The 27,231-nt window shown below is 47.0% G+C and overlaps 2 protein-coding genes across 2 annotated transcripts in view; both read right to left on the bottom strand.

The window, feature by feature from the left end:
* The window catches only part of LOC121536997 (receptor tyrosine-protein kinase erbB-4-like), a 132,208-nt gene extending 126,695 nt beyond the window's left edge, over window positions 1-5,513 (bottom strand). The window contains exons 1-3 of the mRNA XM_041844702.2: window positions 5,437-5,513; window positions 1,560-1,673; window positions 1,134-1,260 (exon numbers count right to left, since the gene is read on the bottom strand). Coding sequence (XP_041700636.2) covers window positions 1,134-1,260; window positions 1,560-1,620 — 188 coding nt within the window. The 5' untranslated portion in view covers window positions 1,621-1,673; window positions 5,437-5,513. The remainder of the gene's footprint in view (window positions 1-1,133; window positions 1,261-1,559; window positions 1,674-5,436) is intronic.
* The window catches only part of LOC123481712 (receptor tyrosine-protein kinase erbB-4-like), a 66,432-nt gene continuing 44,517 nt past the window's right edge, over window positions 5,317-27,231 (bottom strand). Inside the window, exons 4-6 of the mRNA XM_045206462.1 lie at window positions 25,133-25,198; window positions 20,840-20,958; window positions 5,317-5,578 (exon numbers count right to left, since the gene is read on the bottom strand). Of these exons, the coding sequence (XP_045062397.1) occupies window positions 5,426-5,578; window positions 20,840-20,958; window positions 25,133-25,198 (338 nt within the window). The 3' untranslated portion in view covers window positions 5,317-5,425. The remainder of the gene's footprint in view (window positions 5,579-20,839; window positions 20,959-25,132; window positions 25,199-27,231) is intronic.

Here is a 27,231-nt window from a genome sequence, read left to right as displayed (position 1 = left end):
AATTCCACTTTGACATTATGGGCTATTGTGTGTAGGCCAGTGACACAATTTTTTTTAAATTCAGGCTGTAACACAACAAAATGTTTAAAAAGTCAATACTTTCTGATGGCACTGTAGAAGTAGCTGTTTCCATGGCTTTGCAAGGGCCATGGCTTATGTGTCGTTACAGGAAACTCTGAAATCCTCTGAAATCGAGGGGTCGTTGTGTTTTTGGGAACAGAAGGTACACTACATTACCAAACGTATGTGGACACCTGCTCGTCGAACATCTCATTCCAAAATCATGGGCATTAATATGGAGTTGGTCCCCCCTTTGCTGCTATAACAGCCTAATCATGAAAAACAACCCCAGACCATTATTCCTCCTCCACCAAACTTTACAGTTTGCACTATGCATTGGGGCAGGTAGCGTTCTCCTGGCATCCACCAAACCCAGATTAGTTTGTCGGACTGCCAGATGGTGAAGCGTGATTCATCACTACAGAGAACGCGTTTCCACTGCTCCAGAGTCCAATGGCGGCGAGCTTTACACCACTACAGCCGACGCTTGGCATTGTGCGTGGTGTTATTAGGCTTGTGTGAGGCTGCTTGGCCATGAAAACCCATTTCATTAGTTATTGTGCTGATGTTGCTTCCAGAGGCATTTTGGAACTCAGTAGTGAGTGTTGCAACCGAGGATAGACTATTTTTACGTGCTACACGCTTCAGCACTTGGCGGCTCCATTCTGTGAGCTTGTGTGGTCTACCACTTCGTGGCTGAGCCATTGTTGCTCCTAAACGTTTCCACTTCATAATAACAGTACTTACAGTTGACCGGGGCAGCTCTAGTAGGGCAGAAATTTGACAAACTGTCTTGTTGGAAAGGTGGCATCCTATAACAGTGCCACGTTGAAAGTCACTGAGCTCTTCAGTAAGGCCATTCTACTGCCAATGTTTGTCTATGGAGATTGCATGTCTGTGTGCTCAGTTTTATACACCTGTCAGCAATGGGTGTGGCTGAAATCCACTAATTTGAAGGGGTGTCCACATACTTTTGTATAATAGTGTACTTGGTTTGTGTGTGTGTGTGTATGTGCATGCATGCGTGAGTGCGTGTGTGTGTATTGGTGAATGTGTGTGTGTTCTGCTCTCACCCTTTAATGCCAGTGATGAGGAAGACCAGGTTTCCATTGATTTTGGTACAGTTGGTGAACTTGTCTATGTTGCTGGAGTCCACGGTCTGGGCTGACTGCAGACTGGCTGTACCTATACCGTCACAGGCTAAAACAGACAAGAAGATGAAGAAGGAGAAAATATTACTTGGTCAAAATGTCCACAAATGTTCAAAGGAAACAGGTGTTCTACTTTATTCCAAGCATTTCAAAATACGTCCAGTACACTCACACACAGAGGTTGGAGAGGTTGGAGCAGTGGGTAAGCGATACTCATACACAACCACAACCACAGCACAAACACAGCACAACCACAGCACAACCACAACTACATCCAATCAACCAGATGAACATACTGGATGTGAATGACAGTGGGATAAGGTCCAGGACAGTGCAGGATTAGGATACCTTTTGGACAGATATCAGTGCAGGCGATGCACATCTTAATGCGGTCATCTTCTACTTCCATCTTGTTGCTGGGACAAGCCCTCACACAGGAGCTGTGGTCCACCACAAAGTTATCTGGAACAGCATACACAGAGTTAACCATAGTATGTGTCAGATCAATTCCAAGGCAGCGCCCACTGGGAAACATGTTATGGATGTAATCTGGGGTAGGAACAAGTCGAACGATAACAGACTCTCACACTCTGGTATTGATATATGAAGGGACAAGTACTACTGTATGACTGACTGCCATGGAGCTATACTGTATATTAATGTCTACTTTATGCTTGTGAGACTTGAAGGCAGTGAATAGTAGTGAAACGTTTCCACTGCTGCTGTGCTCCTGAAGGTGACTCATCTGATTAAAGACGTTCCTTGTCATCTTCATCTTGTTTTATTGTTCTCTCCAGGTGAGACCGTATTTGCTCTACTGCTTTGGCTGGAAGGATTTCTGATAGTCTGAACTGAGGAGGAAGAGTTTAGGGACACACAGACACATCAAATGATTGCTTTGCTCGCAGCCTCAGGCTTAGAGATGGACACCTAAACTACAGGTGCTTCGTCAGGGGTCCTTGTGGCAGGCCATCTCCAGAATAACATAGTATAGTGGCCCTACGGGGCCTGGTCAACAGTAGTGCATTAGAGAATAGGGTGGAGAGGCTAGCAGAGCGCCAAGCGGAAAGCCAGAGCTACAGATCAGAGCGCCTAGCACAGTGCCGGGCACATGCCCCACTTCAAAAGACCACAAAAAGACTCCACTGCTAAAAAAACGTGTTAATTATGTAACTTTCTTCTCACTCTGCGCCCCTTCCCCTCTCCCTCCCTCCCATCCCTGCCTGCTGCCCTGCCCTCCCAGTATCCCAGCCTCTTTGTCTTTGTAGGGTTGTATCTGGCATGTGAGCCAAAATAACTCCCAACAGTGTCTTGAAATCTGTACAAAACACCCACTCATCCTGGCTATTTAAATCAGCACTGTGCGGAGAGAGGAGTGGAGAGGAGAGTAGTGGGGAGAGACAGGCCATTTAAATCAATGGAGGAAATGGCTGCTTTAAAGGAAAGGGAGGATGAAGGGGAGATGTGAAGAGGGTGTTAAGTAGAGATGATCAATGAAGTTTCTCTCTGTGTTCTTCTGGGGAAAAAAGAGGGTTGAGAAATGAATCAATATCCTGAGGCCCTTGGTAGTTCATGAGCATGACCAGCCTGCTCTGCACAGCTAGTGATGATATTTCAAGGCCTAGGCTGTTTGAATGGTGTCCTTGTGAACTGTGGCGGTTCAGTGTTTATGGCAAGGAGAGTGTTTGTGTGTCGGTGTGTGTTATGTGTTCAGAATATGACAGAGCAGTTTATCTTCAGGGCATTTGGTATGTACAGTGGGATCCGAAATTATTGACACCCATGATAAAGATAAGCAAAAATGACAGTATAAAATAAACAATTCAAATACTGAGCTATATTGTACTTGGTAAAAAGTTAATGATGCCGCTGAACTTAACAAGGGCCCCAGGACCAGTGGAAGCAAAATAGCCCCATAACATCAAAGATCCACCACCATATTTTACTGTAGTTATGAGGTACTTTTCTGGTCATGCGTTGGTTTGCGTGGCCATAGAGCTCTATTTTCATGTTATCCAACAAGTCATAACTCAATTGTTGGAGTTTTCATTTATTTTTACATGTATTGAAAGCAGTAACTCCTGTAAGTCGCTCTGGATAAGAGCGTCTGCTAAATGACTAAAATGTAAATGTGACTCCCCCCAATGTACTATGAATATTTAATGACTCTAAGACCAAGCTACCAGTGGAAGCAAAATAGCCCCATAACATCAAGAATCCCCACCATATTTTTACCATATATCCAACACCACTGGTGTGGCCAAATAGCTCATATTTGTATGTTCGTTAATGACAAAATATGGAGAAAAAAAATCAATTCCCTGAAAAGTTGATTTTTGGAGATAAGAGATTTTCATCAGACAGCAATGAAATGTAAATGCCTGGAGTTTGCTAAACGGCATTGGCACTCTCATTGGAACTGGTGCTTTGGTCAGATGACATAAAAAAGAGGTCTTTGGCCACACCAGTGGTGTTGGATATATGGTAAAAATATGGTGGGGATTTATGATGTTATGGGGCTATTTTGCTTCCACTGGTAGCATGTACAGTTGAAGTCGGAAGTTTACATACACCTTAGCCAAATACATTTAAACTCAGATTTTCACAATTGATGACATTTAATCCTAGTACAAATTCCCTGTCTTAGGTCAGTTAGGATCACCACTTTATTTTAAGAATGTGAAATGTCAGAATAATAGTAGAGAGAATGATATATTTAAGCTTTTATTTATTCTATCACATTCCCAGTGGGTCAGAAGTTTACATAAACTCAATTAGTATTTGGTAGCATTGCCTTTAAATTGTTTAACTTGGGTCAAACGTTTCGGGTAGCCTTCCACAAGCTTGCCACAATAAGTTGGGTGAATTTTGGCCCATTCCTCCGAACAGAGCTGGTGTAACTGAGTCAGGTTTGTAGGCCTCCTTGCTCGCACACACTTTTTCAGTTCTGCCCACAAATTGTCTATAGGGTTGAGGTCAGGGCTTTGTGATGGCCACTCCAATACCTAGATTTTGTTGTCCTTAAGCCATTTTGCCACAACTTTGGAAGTATGCTTGGGGTCATTGTCCATTTGGAAGACCCATTTGTGACCAAGCTTTAACTTCCTGACTGATGTCTTGAGATGTTGCTTCAATATATCCAAAAAAATTGTCCTTCCTCATGATGCCATCTATTTTGTGAAGTGCACCAGAACCCCCACATCATGATGCTGCCACCCCCGTGCTTCACGGTTGGGATGGTGTTCTTCGGCTTGCAAGTCCCCCCTATTTAATCCAAACATAACGATGGTCATTATTCTCCAAAAAGTAAGATCTTTGTCCCCATGTGCAGTTGCAAACCGTAGTCTGGCTTTTTTGTGGCGGTTTTGGAGCAGTGGCTTCTTCCTTGCTGAGCGGCCTTTCAGGTTATGTCGATATAGGACTCGTTTTACTGTGGATATAGATACTTTTGTACCTGTTTCCTCCAGCATCTTCACAAGGTCCTTTGCCGTTGTTCTGGGATTGATTTGCACTTTTCGCACCAAAGTACGTTCATCTCTAGGAGACAGAACGCTTCTCCTTCCTGAGCTGTATGTTGGCTGCGTGGTCCCATGGTGTTTATACTTGCATACTATTGTTTTTACAGATGAACGTGGTACCTTCAGGCGTTTGGAAATTGCTCGCAAGGATGAACCAGACTTGTGGATGTCTACAATTTTTTTCTGAGGTCTTGGCTGATTTCTTTTGAATTTCCCATGATGTCAAGCAAAGAGGCACTGAGTTTGAAGGTAGGCCTTGAAATACATCCACAGGTACACACGTCCAATTGACTCAAATGATGTCAATTAGCCTATCAGAAGCTTCTAAAGTCATGACATCATTTTCTGGAATTTTCCAAGCTGTTTAAAGGCACAGTCAACTTAGTGTATGTAAACTTCTGACCCACTGGAACTGTGATACAGTGAATTATAAGTGAAATAATCTGTCTGTAAACAATTGTTGGAAAAATTACTTGTGTCATGCACAAAATAGATGTCCTAACCGACTTGCCAAAACTATAGTTTGTTAACTAGAAATTTGTGGAGTGGTTGAAAAACAAGTTTTAATGACTCCAACCTACGTGTATGTAAACTTCCGACTTCAACTGTATGTGTGTGGTTTTATTCTGATTTCACAGATGTTTTATGTCCCCTTATTTCACAAAAGTATGTGTGCTGTATGTTGTTGTGTGTATGTCATTCCTTACGTGGGCACTTTTTGACACAGAAGGCTCCGTAGGTGTACTTGGCTCTGGGGTTGCTTTCCAGCTGGAAGGTGGTGGGGTTGTATACATGGGGCTGGGGGCACTGGGTCACACATGCCCCGCTGTCGTTGAAGTTGGTGCAAGCCTGTAGATGAAAGTATGCGCACACACACAAACATACATATTAGTACGGGGTGGTCATGGAAGAGAGAATGTGAGAATGCTATTCATTGACTACAGCTCAGCATTCAACACCATAGTGCCCTCAAAGCTCATCACTAAGCTAAGGATCCTGGGACTAAACACCTCCCTCTGCAACTGGATCCTGGACTTCCTGATGGGCCGCCCCCAGGTGGTAAGGGTAGGTAACAACACATCTGCCACACTGATCCTCAACACGGGGGCCCCTCAGGGGTGCGTGCTCAGTCCCCTCCTGTACTCTCTGTTCACCCATGACTGCATGGCCAGGCACGACTCCAACACCATCATTAAGTTTGCCGACGACACAACAGTGGTAGGCCTGATCACCGACAACGATGAGACAGCCTATAGGGAGGAGGTCAGAGACCTGGCAGTGTGGTGCCAGGATAACAACCTCTCCCTCAACGTGACCAAGACAAAGGAGATGATTGTGGACTACAGGAAAAAAAAGAGGACTGAGCACGCCCCCATTCTCATCGACGGGGCTGTAGTGGAACAGGTTGAGAGCTTCAAGTTCCTTGGTGTCCACATCACCAACGAACTATCATGGTCCAAACACACCAAGACAGTCGTGAAGAGGGCACGACAAAGCCTATTCCCCCTCAGGAGACTGAAAAGATTTGGCATGGGTCCTTAGATCCTCCAAAAATTCTACAGCTGCACCATCGAGAGCATCCTGACTGGTTGCATCACCGCCTGGTATGGCAACTGCTTGGCCTCCGACCCAAGGCACTACAGAGGGTAGTGCGTACGGCCCAGTACATCACTGGGGCCAAGCTTCCTGCCATCCAGGACCTCTATACCAAGCGGTGTCAGAGGAAGGCCCTCAAAATTGTCAAAGACTCCAGCCACCCTAGTCATAGACTGTTCTCTCTGCCACCGCACGGCAAGCGGTACCGGAGTGCCAAGTCTAGGTCCAAAAGACTTCTCAACAGCTTCTACCCCCAAGCCATAAGACTCCTGAACAGCTAATCATGGCTACCCGGACTATTTGCACTGCCCCCCCACCCCATCTTTTTACGCTGCTGCTACGCTGTTAATTATTTATGCATAGTCACTTTAACTCTACCCACATGTACATATTACTTCAATACCTCAACTAGCCGGTGCCCCCGCACATTGACTCTGCACCGGTACCCCCCTGTATATATAGCCTCCCTACTGTTATTTTATTTTACTTCTGCTCTTTTTTTCTCAACACTTTTTTGTTGTTGTTTTATTTTACTTTTTTATTAAAAATAAATGCACTGTTGGTTAAGGGCTGTAAGTAAGCATTTTGTCACGCCCTGGCTCTGGGGACTCTTTAATGTTGAGCCAGGGTGTGTAAGTGTCTATGTTGTATTTTCTATGTTTCGTTCTAGTTCGTGTTTTCTATGTTGGCCAGGGTGGTTCCCAATCAGAGGCAGCTGATTCTCGTTGTCTCTGATTGGGAGCCATACTTAGGCAGCCGGTTGGCACTAGTTTATTGTGGGATCTTGTTCTGTATAGGTTTGTGTTGGTGAACCTTTAGACTTCACGTATCGTTTTGTTGTTTTGTTGTTGGTAATAAGTACTCATTAAAAGATGTATGCCTATCACGCTGCGCCTTGGTCCGGTTCTTATAACGATCGTGACAGAAGATCCCACCAAAGAAGGACCAAGCAGCGTGTTCAGGAGCAGACACCGGGAAAGGAACTGGAGAAGTTGGCGATGTCCCAGGTGGGCGAATGGTGGTCTTGGGAGGACATGTTCGCGGGCAAAGGGCCATGGGCAAAAGTTAAAGCCCTGGCGAGAGAGGAGGTACGGCGCCAACCGTGCCGTCGTCGGACAGGCGAGAGGCAACCCCAATAAAAAAATGGGGGGGGGGGGCACACGGCATGGACGACGGGGCTGCTGGAGGCAGCTACAGGGCGAGTTTGTGGACTAGGAGAGGAGGCCACCAGGTTACGGGGGCCATTGGTCATGAGGGGGAAGGAGAGTGTAGAGGCACGGCGAGAGGTACTGGGGTGTGTTACCAGTCCGGTCCGGCCCGTTCCTGATCCCCGCACAAGGCCAGTGGTGTGTGTTCCCAGTACGGTCCGGCCTGTTCCTGTCCCTCGCACCAAGCCTGTGGTGCGCGTCGCAGCCCGGTCCGGCCTGTTCCTGTCCCTCGCACCAAGGCTGTGGTGCGCGTCGCCAGCCCGGTCCGGCCTGTTCCTGCTCCCCGCACCAAGCCTGTGGTGCGCGTCGCCAGCCCGGCCCGGCCTGTTCCTGCCCCTCGCACCAAGCATGTGGTGCGCGTCGCCAGCCCGGCCCGGCCTGTTCCTGCCCCTCGCACCAAGCCAGTGGTGCGCGTCGCCAGCCCGGCCCGGCCTGTTCCTGCCCCTCGCACAAAGCCTGTGGTGCGCGTCGCCAGCCCGGCCCGGCCTGTTCCTGCCCCTCGCACAAAGCCTGTGGTGCGCATCGCCAGCCCGGCCCAGCCTGTTCCTGCTCCCCGCACTAAGCCAGTGGTGCGCGTCGCCAGCCCGGTCCGGCCTGTTCCTGCTCCCGCACCCAAGCCAGTGGTGCGCGTCGTCAGCCCGGTCCGGCCTGTTCCTGCTCCCCGCACCAAGCCAGTGGTGCGCGTCGTCAGCCCGGTCCGGCCCGTTCCTGCTCCCCGCACCAAGCCAGTGGTGCGCGTCGTCAGCCCGGTCCAGCCCGGTCCGGCCCGTTCCTGCTCCCCGCACCAAGCCAGTGGTGCGCGTCGTCAGTCCGGCACAGCCCGTGCCTGTTTCACCGGTGCCTGGTCACACACCGGAGCCTAAGCAATCCGCTCCACCGGTGTCCAGTCCAGTTCCGGCCAGCGGGGCCAGACCAGACCAGGGGCGCTATGGGGGGGTAGCGAGAGAGTGGTGGTCACGCCCGGAGCCGGATCCGCCTCCGAGGCGGAATGCCCACCCGGCCCCTACCCTTTTGAGTTTGGTTGGCGCGGTCGCAGTCCGTGCCTTTGGGGGGGGTACTGTCACGCCCTGGCTCTGGGGACTCTTTAATGTTGAGCCAGGGTGTGTAAGTGTCTATGTTGTATTTTCTATGTTTCGTTCTAGTTCGTGTTTTCTATGTTGGCCAGGGTGGTTCCCAATCAGAGGCAGCTGATTCTCGTTGTCTCTGATTGGGAACCATACTTAGGCAGCCGGTTGGCACTAGTTTATTGTGGGATCTTGTTCTGTATAGGTTTGTGTTGGTGAACCTTTAGACTTCACGTATCGTTTTGTTGTTTTGTTGTTGGTAATAAGTACTCATTAAAAGATGTACGCCTATCACGCTGCGCCTTGGTCCGGTTCTTATAACGATCGTGACACATTTCACTGTAATGTCTGCACCTGTTGTATTCGGCGCATGTGGCCAATAAAATGTGATTTGATTTGATTTGATTTGAAACATACATATTAGTACGGGGTGGTCATGGAAACACAGTTAACACATAGCGGTTTCCAGCTAAATAACAATCATTAAAGCTTGTTTTTGTCACTGGCAGCCCTATGCTCTCCAAGCAAGCACTTGATCAAGTAACTGGTATGTAGCTGTAAACACAAACACAAACACTCTTAAACACATACACAGACTTAATGGGTGCAAATGGCACCCTATTCCCTATGTGGCACACTACTTTTTATAGGGCTTTGGTTAAAGGCAGAGCACTATATAGGGGATAGGGTGCCATTTGGGACTTAACCCTGGAGTTTAATACAGGCTGTTTTTCCAGTCTGAAGATATAGTGGCTTGCGAAAGTATTCACCCCCCTTGGCATTTTTCCTATTTTGTTGCCTTACAACCTGGAATTAAAATTGATTTTTGGGGGGTTTGTATCATTTGATTTACACAACATGCCTACCACATTTGATTTACACAACATGCCTGGCTTGGTGCGGGGAGGACTTGTGGTCCTCTGTAGCTCAATTGGTAGAGCATGGCGCTTGTAACGCCAGGGTAGTGGGTTCGATCCCCGGGACCACCCATACGTAAAAATGTATGCGCACATGACTGTAAGTCGCTTTGGATAAAAGCGTCTGCTAAATGGCATATTATTTATATTATTACTTTGAAGATGCAAAATATGATTTCTTGCGAAACAAACAAGAAATATGTCACGCCCTGACTCAGGGGACGCTTATATGTTGAGTCAGGGTGTGTATATTCCTTGTTGTGTATGTTCTATGTTGGGTATTTCTATGTTGGTGTTCTATTATGTGTATTTCTATGTTGGCCGGTGTGGTTCCCAATCAGAGGCAGCTGTAGCTCGTTGTCTCTGATTGGGGACCATACTTAGGCAGCCTATTGGCACTAGTGGGTTGTGGGATCTTGTTCCAGTTAAGGTATGTTGTGTTGCCTTCGACGTTTCGGTTCGTTTGTTGTTTTGTCGTTGTGTTTAATATTTAATAAACATGTACGCATATCACGCTGCGCCTTGGTCTGACCCGTCGATGAACGAACGTGACAAAATAAGACAAAAAAACTGAAAATTGAGCATGCATAACTATTCACCCACCCAAAGTCAATACTTCTTAGAGCCACCTTTTGCATCAATTACAGCTGCAAGTCTCTTGGGGTATGTCTCTATAAGCTTGGCACATCTAGCCACTGGGATTTTTGCCCATTCTTCAAGGCAAAACTGTTCAGCTCCTTCAAGTTGGATGGGTTCCGCTGGTGTACAGCAATCTTTAAGTCATACCACAGATTCTCAATTGCATTGAGGTCTGGGCTTTGACTAGGCCATTCCAAGACATTTAAATGTTTCCCCTTAAATCAAAATCAAATTTTATTTGTCACATGCGCCGAATACAACAGGTGTAGACCTTACAGTGAAATCCTTACATACAAGCCCTTAACAAACAATACAGTTTTAAGAAAGAATACCAAAATAAATACAAAAAAATATATATATATATATATATACTAATCACAAGAAAATACAATATAAACTAATACGAAATAAAAGTAACAAATAATTAAAGAGCAGCAGTAAAAATAACAATAGCGAGGCTATATACAGGGGGTAACGGTACCGAGTCAATGTGCGGGGGCACCGGTTAGTCGAGGTAATTGGGGTAATATGTAAATGTAGGTTGAGTTATTAAAGTGACTATGCATAGATAATAAACAAAGAGTACCAGCAGCGTAAAAGAGAGGTGGGGGGTAGAGAGGTGGGGGGTAATGCAAATAGTCTGGGTAGCCATTTCATTAGATGTTCAGGAGTCTTATGGCTTGGGGGTAGAAGGTGTTTAGAAGTGACAAGTCGCTCCAGTACCGCTTGCCGTGCGGTAGCAGAGAGAACAGTCTATGACTAGGGTGGCCTTCCTCTTACACCGCCTGGTATAGAGGTCCTGGATGGCAGGAAGCTTGGCCCCAGTAATTTACTGGGCCGTGCGCACCACCCTTTGTAGTGCCTTGCGGTCGGAGGCCGAGTAGTTGCCATACCAGGTAGTGATGCAACCAGTCAGGATGCTCTCGATGGTGCAGCTGTAGAACTTTTTGAGGATCTGAGGACCCATGCCAAATCTTTTCAGTCTCCTTAGGGGGAATAGCTTTTGTCGTGCCCTCTTCACGACTGTCTTGGTGTGCTTGGACCATGTTAGTTTGTTGGTGATGTGGACACCGAGGAACTTGAAGCTCTCAACCTGTTCCACTACAGCCCGTCAATGAGAATGGGGGCGTGCTCAGTCCTCTTCTTTTTCCTGTAGTCCACAATCATCTCCTTTGTCTTGATCACGCTGAGGGAGAGGTTGTTGTCCTGGCACCACACGGCCAGGTCTCTGATTTACTCCCTATAGGCTGTCTCGTCGTTGTAGGTGATCAGGCCTACCACTGTTGTGTCATCGGCAAACTTAATGATGGTGTTGGAGTTGTGCCTGACCATGCAGTCATGAGTGAACAGGGAGCGCAGGAGGGGACTGAGCACGCACCCCTGAGGGGCCCCCGTGTTGAAGATCAGCGTGGCGGATGTGTTGTTACCTACCCTTACCACCTGGGGGAGGCCCGTCAAGAAGCCCAGGATCCAGTTGCAGAGGGAGGTGTTTAGTCCCAGGGTCCGTAGCTTAGTGATGAGCTTTGAGGGCACTGTGGTGTTGAACGCTGAGCTGTAGTCAATGAATAGCATTCTCACATAGGTGTTCCTTTTGTCCAGGTGTGAAAGGGCAGTGTGGAGCGCAATAGAGATTGCGTCATCTGTGGATCTGTTGGGGCAATATGCAAATTGGAGTGGGTCTAGGGTTTCTGGGATAATGGTGTTGATGTGAGCCATGACCAGCCTTTCAAAACACCTCATAGCTACAGACGTGAGTGCTACGGGTCGGTAGTCATTTAGGTAGGTTACCTTAGTGTTCTTGGGCACAGGGACTATGGTGGTCTGGTTGAAACATGTTGGTATTACAGACTCAGACAGGGAGAGGTTGAAGATGTCAGTGAAGTCACTTGCCAGTTGGTCAGCGCATGCTCGGCGTACACGTTCTGGTAATCCGTCTGGCCCTGCGGCCTTGTGAATGTTGACCTGTTTAAAGGTCTTACTCACATCAGCTACGGAGAGCGTGATCACACAGTCATCCGGAAAGCTGATGCTCTCATGCATGTTTCAGTGTTACTTGCCTCGAGGCGAGCATAGAAGTAATTTAGCTCGTCTGGTAGGCTTGTGTCACTGGGCAGCTCACGGCTGTGCTTCCCTTTGTAGTCTGTAATAGTTTGCAAGCCCTGCCACATCCGACGAGCGTCGGAGCCGGTGTAGTACGATTCGATCTTAACCCTGTATTGACGCTTTGCCTGTTTGATGGTTCATCAGAGGGCATAGCGGGATTTCTTATAAGCTTCCGGGTTAGAGTCCCGCTCCTTGAAAGCGGCAGCTCTACCCTTTAGCTCAGTGCAGATGTTGCCTGTAATCCATGGCTTCTGGTTAGGGTATGTACGTACGGTCACTGTGGGGACGATGTCATCGGTGCACTTATTGATGAAGCCAGTGACTGATGTGGTGTACTCCTCAATGCCTTCGGAAGAATCCCGGAACATATTCCAGTCTGTGCTAGCAAAACAGTCCTGTAGCTTAGCATTTGCTTCATCCGACCACTTTTTTATTGACCGAGTCACTGGTGCTTCCTGCTTTAGTTTTTGCTTGTAAGCAGGAATCAGGAGGATAGAATTATGGTCAGATTTTCCAAATGGAGGGTGAGGTAGAGCTTTGTATGTGTCTCTGTGTGTGGAGTAATGGTGGTCTAGAGTTTTTTTTCCCTCTGGCTGCACATTTAACATGCTGGTAGAAACAGATTTAAGTTTCCCTGCATTAAAGTCCCCGGCCACTAGGAGTGCCACCTCTGGATGAGCGTTTTCCTGTTTGCTTATGGCCGTATACAGTTAATTGAGTGCGGTCTACCTCAGGCGAGCAAAACCTGGAGACTTCCTTACATATCGTGCACCAGCTGTTGTTTACAAATATACATAGACCGCCATCCCTTGTCTTACCAGAGGCTGCTGTTCTATCCTGCCGATACAGTGTATAACCTGCAAGCTGTATGTTATTCATGTCATCGTTCAGCCACGACTCGGTGAAACATAAGATATTACAGTTTTTAATGTCCGGTTGGTAGGATATTCGTGCCTGTAGTTCATCCATTTTATTATCAAGTGATTGTATGATGGCCAATAGTATCGATGGCAAAGGCAGATTAGTCACTCGTTGCCGGCTCCTTACCAAGCACCAAGATCTCCTTCTGCGATATCTCCTTTTTTTTCTACTGCAAATTACGGGGATGAGAGCCCTGTCTGCTGTCTGGAGCAAATCCCTCTCGTCCGGCTCATAAAACAAAAATTAGTCATCCAGTTCAAGGTGAGTAATCGCTGTTCTGATGTCCAGAAGCTCTTTTCGGTCATAAGAGACGGTAGCAGCAACATTATGTACAAAATAAGTTAAAAACAATGCGAAAAAACAAACAAAATAGCACGGTTGGTTAAGAGTCCAATAAACGGCAGCCATCCCTTCCACTCGAGTGTTGCTTTAGCAGTATGCTTAGAGTCATTGTCCTGCTGGAAGGTGAACCTCCATCCCAGTCTCAAATCTCTGGAAGACTGAAACAGGTTTCCCTCAAGAATTTCCCTGTATTTAGCGCCATCCATCATTCCTTCAATTCTGACCAGTTTCCCAGTCCCTGCCGATGAAAAACATCCCCACAGCATGATGCTGCCACCACCATGCTTCACTGTGGGGATGGTGTTCTCGGGGTGATGAGAGGTGTTGGGTTTGTACCAGACATAGCGTTTTCCTTGATGGCCAAAAAGCTCAATTTTAGTCTCATCTGACCAGAGTACCTTCTTCCATATGTTTGGGGAGTCTCCCACATGGCTTTTGGCGAACACCAAACGTGTTTGCTTATTTTTTTCTTTAAGCAATAGCTTTTTTCTGGACACTCTTCCATAAAGCCCAGCTCTGTGGAGTGTATGGCTTAAAGTGGTCCTATGGACAGATACTCCAATCTCCGCTGTGGAGCTTTGCAGCTCCTTCAGGGTTATCTTTGGTATTTTTGTTGCCTCTCTGATTAACGCCGTCCTTGCCTGATCTGTGAGTTTTGGTGGGTGGCCCTCTCTTGGCAGGTTTGTTGTGGTGCCATATTCTTTCAATTTTTTTATAATGGATTTAATGGTGCTCCGTGGGATGTTCAATGTTTTGGATATTTCTTTATAACCCAACCCTGATCTGTACTTCTCCACAACTTTGTCCCTGACCTGTTTGGAGAGCTCCTTGGTCTTCATGGTGCCGCTTGCTTGGTGGTGCCCCTTGCTTAGTGGTGTTGCAGACTCTGGGGCCTTTCAGAACAGGTGTAAATATACTGAGATCATGTGAGAGATCATGTGACACTTAGATTGCACACAGGTGGACTTTATTTAACTAATTATGTGACTTCTGAAGGTAATTGATTGCACCAGATCTTATTTAAGGGCTTCATAGCAAAGGGGGTGAATACCTATGCACGCACCACTTTTCCGTTATTCATTTTTTAGAATTTTTTAGAATTTTATTTTTATTTTTTTTCACTTCACCAATTTGGACTATGTTGTATACAGTGGGGAAAAAAAGTATTTAGTCAGCCACCAATTGTGCAAGTTCTCCCACTTAAAAAGATGAGAGAGGCCTGTAATTTTCATCATAGGTACATGTCAACTATGACAGACAAATTGAGAAAAAAAAATCCAGAAAATCACATTGTAGGATTTTTAATGAATTTATTTGCAAATTATGGTGGAAAATAAGTATTTGGTCACCTACAAACAAGCAAGATTTCTGGCTCTCACAGACCTGTAACTTCTTCTTTAAGAGGCTCCTCTGTCCTCCACTCGTTACCTGTATTAATGGCACCTGTTTGAACTTGTTATCAGTATAAAAAGACACCTGTCCACAACCTCAAACAGTCACACTCCAAACTCCACTATGGCCAAGACCAAAGAGCTGTCAACGGACACCAGAAACAAAATTGTAGACCTGCACCAGGCTGGGAAGACTGAATCTGCAATAGGTAAGCAGCTTGGTTTGAAGAAATCAACTGTGGGAGCAATTATTAGGAAATGGAAGACATTCAAGACCACTGATAATCTCCCTCGATCTGGGGCTCCACGCAAGATCTCACCCCGTGGGGTCAAAATGATCACAAGAACGGTGAGCAAAAATCCCAGAACTACACGGGGGACCTAGTGAATGACCTGCAGAGAGCTGGGACCAAAGTAACAAAGCCTACCATCAGTAACACACTACGCCGCCAGGGACTCAAATCCTGCAGTGCCAGACGTGTCCCCCCTGCTTAAGCCAGTACATGTCCAGGCCCGTCTGAAGTTTGCTAGAGTGCATTTGGATGATCCAGAAGAGGATTGGGAGAATGTCATATGGTCAGATGAAACCAAAATAGAACTTTTTGGTAAAAACTCAACTCGTCGTGTTTGGAGGACAAAGAATGCTGAGTTGCATCCAAAGAACACCATACCTACTGTGAAGCATGGGGGTGGAAACATCATGCTTTGGGGCTGTTTTTCTGCAAAGGGACCAGGACGACTGATCCGTGTAAAGGAAAGAATGAATGGGGCCATGTATCGTGAGATTTTGAGTGAAAACCTCCTTCCATCAGCAAGGGCATTGAAGATGAAACGTGGCTGGGTCTTTCAGCATGACAATGATCCCAAACACACCGCCTGTGCAACGAAGGAGTGGCTTCGTAAGAAGCATTTCAAGGTCCTGGAGTGGCCTAGCCAGTCTCCAGATCTCAACCCCATAGAAAATCTTTGGAGGGAGTTGAAAGTCTGTGTTGCCCAGCGACAGCCCCAAAACATCACTGCTCTAGAGGAGATCTGCATGGAGGAATGGGCCAAAATACCAGCAACAGTGTGTGAAAACCTTGTGAAGACTTACAGAAAACGGTTGACCTGTGTCATTGCCAACAAAGGGTATATAACAAAGTATTGATAAACTTTTGTTATTGACCAAATACTTATTTTCCACCATAATTTGCAAATAAATTCATAAAAAATCCTACAATGTGATTTTCAGGATTTATTTTCTCATTTTGTCTGTCATAGTTGACGTGTACCTATGATGAAAATTACAGGCCTCTCTCATCTTTTTAAGTGGGAGAACTTGCACAATTGGTGGCTGACTAAATACTTTTTTTCCCCACTGTATGTCCATTACATGAAATCCAAATAGAAATCCATTTAAATTACAGGTTGTAATGCAACAAAATAGGAAAAACGCCAAGGGGGATGAATACTTTTGCAAGGCACTGTAGCTCAAGTCGTCGTCGTCGGGTGAGGTTGTGTCTCTCTCTGGCGGGAGGTAAGCTTGGCTTATATGGCTTATATACATAGTTTAGGCTTTGTCGAGTAAAGCTTAAACTATGTATTTAGATTGTAGTTAGGTATTGTAGGTAGTTATCGTGGGTTGTTGTATGTAATTACTGTAGGTAGGTATTGTATTCGACTGAGCCCGGTGAAGCACGAAGCTAGCTAACCCACTACCTGGACTAGCTAGCGGGTAGCTACTGGTAACTATTAGCAACTGTGGATAGTTGTTTCACGCCTGAGAGTACCTGTAATTACGCCAGCTAGCTGCCTACAATAATTACATACAATAATGCCTACCATTCAGCTGTTTCTCTAACCTCATTGTCTGAAGCGTTAACATTAGGTAGTAAGTAGCTACTGTGCTCGAAATGTAGCTAGTATGTTGCTACCTGGATAGCTACTAAACAATAGCTGGAACGACCTAGCTAACTGACGCGAACTGGCTGAATCGATTCAGTGGCTAGCTTTGCACTTGGCTAGCTAACAGTAGCTGCTAGGGGTAAGTTATAACCTACATTTGTGTTTTGTTTTTACATACTGGTAGCCAGAGTCGTTCAAGGGAATTCGGGACATGGGTGACTAGTTAACGTTAGCTTGGCTCTCTCTGTGTGTTCGTGCCGTGGGAGGACAGGTTTCTTCGTTGGCAGAAAGCAATGGCTAGCTAGTATGCTAACTATTCTAGCTAACTAACTGGCTGAATAAGTTGACGACGGACTCACTCATACTGTCGGGACTAACCCACAACGTTAGACACGGACATGAATTATCTTCTTGGCGTGTTGACACACTGGTGGTTTGTTGTGGCCGAGTATTGGTGCTAAACCGTGTTGTTGGAGTCCGGCATGCTGGTTGGCTGTGGCGTCATATGACTAGATGCCCTGGACGGTTTTCACTGAAGAATACTGTACCAAGTTAGCTAGCTGAATAAACTAAGTTAGTCTATTCCTAGAAAACATTGAACCGCTGTAGTTTACAACAATTATAGTTTCTGAGGTGGAAGTTGGGAGAGTTATATTTGGGTGTTTCAGTGAAACGTAAGTGAGGGAGGCCCCGCTCTCTCGCTTTCCCAGATGTTTAGTTCATTTCATTCCGATCTCCTTTGCATTATTGTAGCCATTTTCTGTAGCCTGTCAACTATGCCTCTGTCTATCCCTGTTCTCTCCTCTCCGCACAGGCTATACAAACACCTCACACCGCGTGGCTGCTGCCTCTCTAACCTGGTGGTCCCTGCACGCACGACCCACGTGGAGTTCCTGGTCTCCGGCAGCCTCTGGAACTGCCGTTCTGTGGCCAACAAGGCAGAGTTCATCTCAGCCTATGCTACCCTCCAGTCCCTCGACTTCTTGGCGCTGACGGAAACATGGATTACCACTGAAAACACTGCTACTCCTACTGCCCTCTCCTCGTCTGACCATGTGTTCTCGCATACCCCAAGAGCATCTGGTCAGCGAGGTGGTGGCACAGGAATCCTCATCTCTCCCAAGTGGACATTCTCTCTTTTTCCCCTGACCCATCTGTCTATCTCCTCATTTGAATTCCATGCTGTCACAGTCACTAGCCCATTCAAGCTTAACATCCTTGTCATCTATCGCCCTCCAGGTTCCCTTGGAGAGTTCATCAATGAGCTTGACGCCTTGATACGTTCCTTTCCTGAGGATGGCTCACCCCTCACAGTTCTGGGTGACTTCAACCTCCCTACGTCTACCTTTGACTCATTTCTCTCTGCCTCCTTCTTTCCACTCCTCTCCTCTTTTGACCTCACCCTCTCCCCGTCCCCCCCTACTCACAAGGCAGGCAATACGCTTGACCTCATCTTTACTAGATGCTGTTCTTTTACTAATCTCACTGCAACTCCCCTCCATGTCTCCGACCACTACTTTGTAACCTTTTCTCTCTCGCTCTCCTCCAACACTACTCACTCTGCCCCTACTCAGATGGTAATGCGCCGTCGCAACCTTCGCTCTCTCTCTCCCGCTACTCTCTCCTCTTCCATCCTATCATCTCTTCCCTATGCTCAATCCTTCTCCCTCCAATCTCCTGAATCTGCCTCCTCAACCCTCCTCTCCTCCCTTTCTGCATCCTTTGACTCTCTATGTCCCCTATCCTCCCGGCCGGCTCGGTCCTCCCCTCCTGCTCCGTGGCTTGACGACTCATTGCGAGCTCACAGAACAGGGCTCCGGGCAGCCTAGCGGAAATGGAGGAAAACTAGACTCCCTGTGGACCTGGCATCTTTTCACTCCCTCCTCTCTACATTTTCTTCATCTGTTTCTGCTGCTAAAGCCACATTCTACCACTTTAAATTCCAAGCATCTGCCTCTAACCCTAGGAAGCTCTTTGCCACCTTCTCCTCCCTACTGAATCCTCCTCCCATTTCCCCCCCCTCCCTCTCTGTGGATGACTTCGTCAACCATTTTGAAAAGAAGGTTGACGACATCCGATCCTCGTTTGTTAAGTCAAATGACACTGCTGGTCCTGCTCACACTGCCCTACCCTATGCTTTGACTTCTTTCTCCCCTCTCTCTCCAGATGAAATCTTGCGACTTGTGACGGCCGGCCGCCCAACAACCTGCCCACTTGACCCTATCCCCTCCTCTCTTCTCTCCTATTCTCGCTATACACCAAGTCACTTGGCTCTGTCATATCCTCACATGGCCTCTCCTATCATTGCTACGCAGACGACACACAACTAATCTTCTCCTTTCCCCCTTCTGATAACCAGGTGGCGTATCGCATCTCTGCATGTCTGGCAGACATTTCAGTGTGGATGACGGATCACCACCTCAAGCTGAACCTCGGCAAGACGGAGCTGCTCTTCCTCCCGGGGAAGGACTGCCCGTTCCATGATCTCGCCATCACGGTTGACAACTCCGTTGTGTCCTCCTCCCAGAGTGCAAAGAGCCTTGGCGTGACCCTGGACAACACCCTGTCGTTCTCCGCTAACATCAAGACGGTGACCCGATCCTGTAGGTTCATGCTCTACAACATTCGGAGAGTACGACCCTGCCTTACACAGGAAGCGGCACAGGTCCTAATCCAGGCACTTGTCGTCTCCCGTCTGGATTACTGCAACTCGCTGTTGGCTGGGCTCCCTGCCTGTGCCATTAAACCCCTACAACTCATCCAGAATGCCGCAGCACGTCTGGTGTTCAACCTTCCCAAGTTCTCTCACGTCACCCCGCTCCTCCGCACACTCCACTGGCTTCCAGTTGAAGCTCGCATCTGCTACAAGACCATGGTGCTTGCCTACGGAGCTGTGAGGGGAACGGCACCTCCGTACCTTCAGGCTCTGATCAGTCCCTACACCCAAACGAGGGCATTGCGTTCATCCACCTCTGGCCTGCTGGCCCCCCTACCTCTGCGGAAGCACAGTTCCCGCTCAGCCCAGTCAAAATTGTTCGTTGCTCTGGCACCCCAATGGTGGAACAAGCTCCCTCACGACGCCAGGACAGCGGAGTCACTCACCACCTTCCGGAGACACTTGAAACCCCACCTCTTTAAGGAATACCTGGGATAGGATAAAGTAATCCTTCTACCCCCCCTTACCCCCACCCCCAAAAAAAAAAAAAAAAAAAAAAAAACATATTGTAAAGTGGTTATCCCACTGGCTATAAGGTGAATGCACCAATTTGTAAGTCGCTCTGGATAAGAGCGTCTGCAAAATGACGTCAATGTAAACAAATTACAAATTTAAACCATTGATTTGAATCCGGTTGAAAAAGTAATATCAATAGTTAGAACTCCCAGTAAGTGAGAAGAGAGAGAGAAAAGAAAGATAAAAAAATATATATATATACAGAGAGAGAGAGAGTAAAAAAGAAACAGGAGGATAGGGAGTTGGGCGCAGCACAAGGCATTGTGGGAGAAAATTTGATTTTAATGTTATCTTTCCCTCAAAGAACAATGGTTGTTTCCCAAATGGCACCCTATTCCATATATAGTGAACTACTTTTGACCAGAGCCCTATGGGCCCTGATCAAAAGGATTGCACTATATAGGGAATAGGGTGCCATTGGGAAGTAGCCAGTTTAAACAGGGAGATTCTGTGTCAGGAGTGACTTCTCTATGGAAGTATGAATAGCCCCTGATGGAAATAACCTCACATTCACACAAAAGGTCACAGATAAGATAAAAGCGCTGATATACCAAATAAGAGAAAAAGAAGAGAAAATAATGAAATAGACTTGCTGGTCTATAATCAAAAACGATGTCTATGTCGGTTTGAGACTGTTCACCATGGCAACAGGTGATTGAAAGGAGGGTTTTCTCTTTTGTGATGATAAGCTTTATAAAGTGTATTTGTGTATGTGTGTGTGTGTGCGTGCATGCGTGCATGTCTGTGCACACGCAGGTGGGTGAGATGTGTGTGTGCATACTCTTGCATGTAAGTCTGTGTGTGTGTACATACGAAGCAGTCTGTATCCTTGGGTCCGGAGCATCCTCCTGCACACTCGCGATGGCAGCAGTTACTAACCCAGGGTCCAAAACAGCGACCGTCACACTGCTCAGCACACACTGTTTTAGTCACTGGAGAAAGACAACAGGAAAAGGACATCAGAGCACGATGTAACAGGTTGCTTTGATTAGAATCCAAACAAGGAAAGTCCACAATCAGAGTGCTTCTGGAAAAAATAGCAGCCATAAAGTTAAATCTATCATGATGACTGTTTTCCTGCTGAATGAAGTCACACATACTTTTTATGAAGCCTAGTCCTGGACGAAAAAGGCATTCTCAATGGGGATTCTCCATTGAACATGCTTTTCAGTCTATATGACTAGGCTTCATCTGTGTCCAGGAAACAGATCGATAGACTTCAGATAAAGCCATAGAGAGTTAAGCTAAGGCTATAGGGAGTTGAGCTGAGTAAAGAGCATTTTGGAGAGATACCCTGCTGTTAGACTGATGTTCATATGACAGCCTGCCAGTCTGTGGTGCTGTATGGAGCTGAATTTCTATGTTTCCTGTCTGTTATTGACAGTGTGATTGAAATGGCTATCAGCTATCTCTCCTGAATGTGCTGCTTCCACCGCCAGCCCTGTTCTCATTCTCCTCTAGCTCCATTCCCCAGTCCTGTTCATGTCCAGCCATATGGGCTTGATGGGTTGCTGATGGACTGATGGGTATGCCTGTCTGTCTGTGTGTGTGTGTGTCCTATGCCTCTGCCTCACCACCCGCCTCACAAGTTGACAGCTACAGCTGAATACAGGGTGACGTTTAACAGATAAGCATTTCTTCCTCAGAGGCCGTGCTGATGCCCGAGCTGAGGTTTACCTTCCAGTATGTGTGTGTGAATGTTGGTGCGCATGTGTGGGTGGGTGCTTGCGCAATAACCAAGACTTGCCTTTATACGTAGCTGTATGCCGTTGTGCAAATGCGTGTGGAATATGTCTTGCTGAGTAGAGCACAGCACTTATCAGCACTTTGTTGTGCTGGCCCTTTGGTGGTGATGGTGATACCTTGTCACAGTGAGACTGGCCTGTCTGGTCTGCCCATATTCCTCACCTCTTTTCCCTCCTCCCCGGCACATCCTCCTCCTGGCCTCCTGTACTCCTCTTCTCACTCAACCCCTCCCCTTCCTCTCCCCCTTGTCCTCCTCTCCTCACCTCACTAACGTATCATCAATGCATTACATTACGCCTGCCACATGCCTCTCGCCACCAAAAATACATTTTGTTAAACAAATGACTTCGTCAGGATGCGCCACACATGAACATTGACACACGAACGCACGCTCACACGCCACACAGCCATTGATCTATTTGCCTTTAAATATCCACTTAAAAATACCAGCCAGCCACTACAAATAAAAAGTAATCAATCTCATAAAGTATGCTGAATATCTTCAATTTGAACAGGCTGCTGACAGTGGCATCTGTCACAGCACTGCATCTTATATCACCGCTGCCTAGCTGTCTGTTTTTATGGAGCAGCAGAGGCCCATGTTTCTGGAGGGGCACAGTCTTAGGCTCGGTGGTGTTGGGGGAGAGAGTGTGCATGTGTGTGTGTGTGTGTGTGCGTCTGGCTGTTCTGTTGATCAGGGAGCCTGTTTAGGCACCTGCATGTCAGGAGATAATACAGCCAGCCAGCGGTAGATATTGATGAGGGCATTCTGTATTCAGTACTTGATGTGAGAGTGTTATACTGAGAGTCCTTTGTCTAGCAGTTTCTCACACAGCCCTATCAACGGGAAAGAATGAGGGGGGTGGAGTGAGAGAAGAGGGATGGAGGGAGAGGGAGAGGGATGGAGGGAGGAGGAGAGGGGTGGAGGGAGAAGGAGAGGGATGGAGGGAGAAGGAGAGGGATGGAGGGAGAAGGAGAGGGATGAAGGGAGAAGGAGAGGGATGGAGGGAGAAGGAGAGGGATGGAGGGAGAAGTAGAGGGATGGAGGGAGAAGGAGAGGGATGGAGGGAGAAGGAGAGGGATGGAGGGAGAAGGAGAGGGGTGGAGGGAGAAGGAGAGGGATGGAGGGAGAAGGACAGGGATGAAGGGAGAAGGACAGGGATGAAGGGAGAAGGAGAGGGATGGAGGGAGAAGGAGAGGGATGAAGGGAGAAGGAGAGGGATGGAGGGAGAATGAGAGGGGTGGTGGGAGAAGGAGAGGGGTGGTGGGAGAAGAAGAGGGATGGAGGGAGAAGGACAGGGATGGAGGGAGAATGAGAGAGATGAAGGGAGAAGGAGAGGGATGGAGGGAGGGTGAAGGAGAGGGATGGAGGGTGAAGGAGAGGGATGGAGGGAGAAGGAGAGGGATGAAGGGAGAAGGAGAGGGATGGAGGGAGAAGGAGAGGGATGGAGGGAGAAGGAGAGGGGTGGAGGGAGAAGGAGAGGGGTGGAGGGAGAAGGAGAGGGATGGAGGGAGAAGGAGAGGGATGGAGGGAGATGAAGAGGCATGGAGTGAGATGAAGAGGGATGGAGGGAAAGGGAGAGGGATGAGTGAGATGAAGAGGGATGGAGGGAGAAGGAGAGGGATGGAGTGAGATAAAGAGGGATGGAGGGATGGAGGAAGAGGCATGCATGGGTGGATGGAAAGATGGAAGAAGAGGGATAGAAGGGGAGGGATGGAGTGATGGAGATATAGGGATGGAGGGATGTAGTCCCCCACATAAATATTGTGCAAAAATATGGAGGGATTCAGGGCAAAAAGAGAGCAAACACGCAGAGCGTTATCTTGTGAGGAGAGATGACGTGCTGTTAACTAGTCACTTGGTGAAGGAGTTCATCCTGATTATCTTAATGAAATCAAGCTGCAGAGCACACAGACAGCATGCCAAGGAACACAACAGTGATAATATTACACACAGAGAGAGAGAGAGAGAGAGAGAGAGAGAGAGAGAGAGAGAGAGAGAGAGAGAGAGAGAGAGAGAGAGAGAGAGAGAGAGAGAGAGAGAGAGAGAGAGAGAGAGAGAGAGAGAGAGAGAGAGAGAGAGAATTAGTTTGATGGAAAGAGACAGTAAAATGAGAGGATGAGGGGATGGAGGGATAGACATAGATACAGTAAAGAGAATAGGGGAAATACATGGATAAATCTGGGAAAAAAGAGAGAGAATACCACAGATGGAGAGAAATGAAAGACATACAGCACAGTGACAGAAGCATAGCGGGGCCTGGGATAGACAGACAGACAGACAGACATACAGCAGGCTGAGGCAGAAGTACTCTGACAGGACATGAGAGTGATTCATTAGAGACAGAAGAGGGAACTTACAGGCAGGTTTACTTCTTCCTCAACTCAACCCTAATGGTGTTTTACTACAGGACTGTTACAGCACACCATCTCCTGTTAGAGAGGGACCGTGTGTGTGTCAAGCCCTATCTTCTTAGGAATGTGCTTGTCCACAAAGGTATGGAGAGGGTACATAACACACATCCCTTCACAGCAGGAGACTAAGGTGTAGTATAAAATATCAGACATGATATACTAGCTGTACTGTATATCTAAAAATACTAGCAGTACTGCATATCTAAGAATGCTAGCAGTACTGTACATCTAAGAAGCTAACTGCCGTGCTGCTATCAGCCCCATGTGGTACCTCCCTCCCGCAGACATAGAGAGAGACAATCTTCTGGGCTGAGTGCTGCTGAGTGGTAGGGTGTGTGTGGTGGTCAGTCCTATGTGCTTACTCAGCACAGCTGACCCAGGTTACCACTTACACACCACAGCTATCTTCAGACTGGCTCAAAGGTGAGGTGACAGACGGTGTGTTGTTTAACAGTTTGACTTAACGCAGGGCAGTCATTGGAGTGGGTAGCAGGGGAAATCACAGTTGTTTAAGCCTGAGGAGGCAAGGATTTAGAATCTGGTATTGTGGAGGAGGGCGGGATGGGGCATGAGCCGGAGGAGGAGACGATGGGGAAAAGAAGAGAGAGAGAGAGAGAGAGAGAGAGAGAGAGAGAGAGAGAGAGAGAGAGAGAGAGAGAGAGAGAGAGAGAGAGAGAGAGAGAGAGAGAGAGAGAGAGAGAGAGAGAGAGAGAGAGAGAGAGAGAGAGAGAGAGAGAGAGAGAGAGAGAGAGAGAGAGAGAGAGAGAGAGAGAGAGAGAGAGAGAGAGAAAAGAGTCTGTGGGAGGGCCGCAGGGTCATAGCTAATTATGCTGCCAGTGTTAAAGTGCACTCCTGTGCTGCCTGTCTGCCTGTTGTGGGTGAGAGGCAGGGGAGAAAGAAGGCGAAAGAGAGAGAGAGCGAGAGAGACTGAAGGGAGGTACTCACAGGTCTGACACTGGTCCTCCTTTGGGCCCCAGCAGCGACCATTACAGGAGACGTGACACTTCTGACCTGTGGACGACATGGTGGTAAATTATCCATTCAAATACTTTCCATAGCAGAGATATTATGATCAAAACACACATCTTACTAGCTACTCTTTTAAGCACCTGCATGCTTATATGGCTATGATGATTTCAACAGAGTGACACTGTTCAACTCTACTGTTTTGTGTCCTTAATGCACTGTACTAGAGTTACTAACCGTGTGTTGTCTTATTAATGACTGCTGTAGGGGAGAGAGTCAGCAACAACAGCTACTAGCTAGAAACTCTGCTGCTATATTAGCGCTAGCTGTGTTTTGGAGGGCTTAATTGACTGCTTGGTAATTGCAGAGTGAGGCTGGATGAGTGCTGAATGGCGTCCTCTGTCTCTGTTCCACTTCAGTTAAGAGCAATTATATTTAAGGCTGACTCTCTCTTTGACATCTCTAGCTCCCTTCCTCTCTCCCTCTCTCCATCCCTCCCTCTCACCAGCCATCCATCCCTCGCACTGGGCACAGACGTCAATTCAACGTCTATTCCACGTTGGTTCAACGTAATCTCATTGAAATGATGAGGAAACAACGTTGATTCAACCAGTGTGTGGCCAGTGGGCTGTACTCTATCTGCCTCTCCATCTACTGCCCTTTGCTACCCTTCCCTCCATCTCTCCCTCACTCAATCACTCACTCACTCAATAGGAATTATAATAAATATTGTAAAATAAGTGATATCTTTCAGTAATATGAACCACTTCACTGTATGTTTTTATCAGGTTTCTCTTCTCTGGGATACAAACTGAACCATGAAAGCCTTTTCTGCTACACCTCCTTCTCTCTCTCTCTCTCTCTCTCTCTCTCTCTCTCTCTCTCTCTCTCTCTCTCTCTCCCTCCCTCTTTGCTGTCATTCTAAATTAGCATAAAAACACCAAACAGTCAGTAGAAGCTGATCATGAGAGGAGACATGGTAATGGGGTAAGCTGGGGAGCTGGAGACAAAGACATGTCTATCTGTAACATATATGTACAGTGCCTTGCAAAGTTATTCATCCCCCTTGGCATTTTTCTTATTTTGTTGCATTACAACCTGTAATTTAAATTGATTTTTATTTGTATTTCATGTAATGGACATACACAAAATAGTCCAAATTGGTGAAGTGAAATGAAATACAGTGAGGGAAAAAAGCATTTGATCCCCTGCTGATTTTGTACGTTTGCCCACTGACAACGAAATGATCAGTCTATAACTTTAATGGTAGGTTTATTTGAACAGTGAGAGACAGAATAACAACAAAAATATCCAGAAAAACACATGTCAAAAATGTTATAAATTGATTTGTATTTTAATGAGGGAAATAAGTATTTGACCCCCTCTTAATCAGAAAGATTTCTGGCTCCCAAGTGTCTTTTATACAGGTAACGAGCTGAGATTAGGAGCACACTCTTAAAGGGACCAGTCAAGGAGGGCATTCATCAGAGAGGCAACAAAGAGACCAAAGATAACCCTGAAGGAGCTGCAAAGCTCCACAGTGGAGATTGGAGTCTCTGTCCATAGGACCACTTTAAGCTGCACACTCCACAGAGCTGGGCTTTATGGAAGAGTGGCCAGAAAAAAGCCATTGCTTAAAGAAAAAAATAAGCAAACATGTGTGGTGTTCGCCAAAAGGCATGTGGGAGACTCCCCAAACATATGGAAGAAGGTACTCTGTTTAGATGAGACTAAAATTGAGCTTTTTGGCCATCAACGAAAACGCTATGTCTGGCGCAAACTCAACACCTCTCATCACCCCGAGAACACCATCCTCACAGTGAAGCATGGTGGTGGCAGCATGATGTTGTGGGGATGTTTTTCATCGGCAGGGACTGGGAAACTGGTCAGAATTGAAGGAATGATGGATGTCGCTAAATACAGGGAAATTCTTGAGGGAAACCTGTTTCAGTCATCCAGAGATTTGAGACTGGGACGGAGGTTCACCTTCCAGCAGGACAATGACCCTAAGCATACTGCTAAAGCAACACTTGATTGGTTTAAGGGGAAACATTGAAATGTCTTGGAATGGCCTAGTC

Source organism: Coregonus clupeaformis, chromosome 23 (genome assembly GCF_020615455.1).
Source record: "Coregonus clupeaformis isolate EN_2021a chromosome 23, ASM2061545v1, whole genome shotgun sequence".
NCBI classification, from domain to species: Eukaryota; Metazoa; Chordata; class Actinopteri; order Salmoniformes; family Salmonidae; genus Coregonus; species Coregonus clupeaformis.
This window is presented reverse-complemented; position numbering and strand designations above follow the sequence as displayed.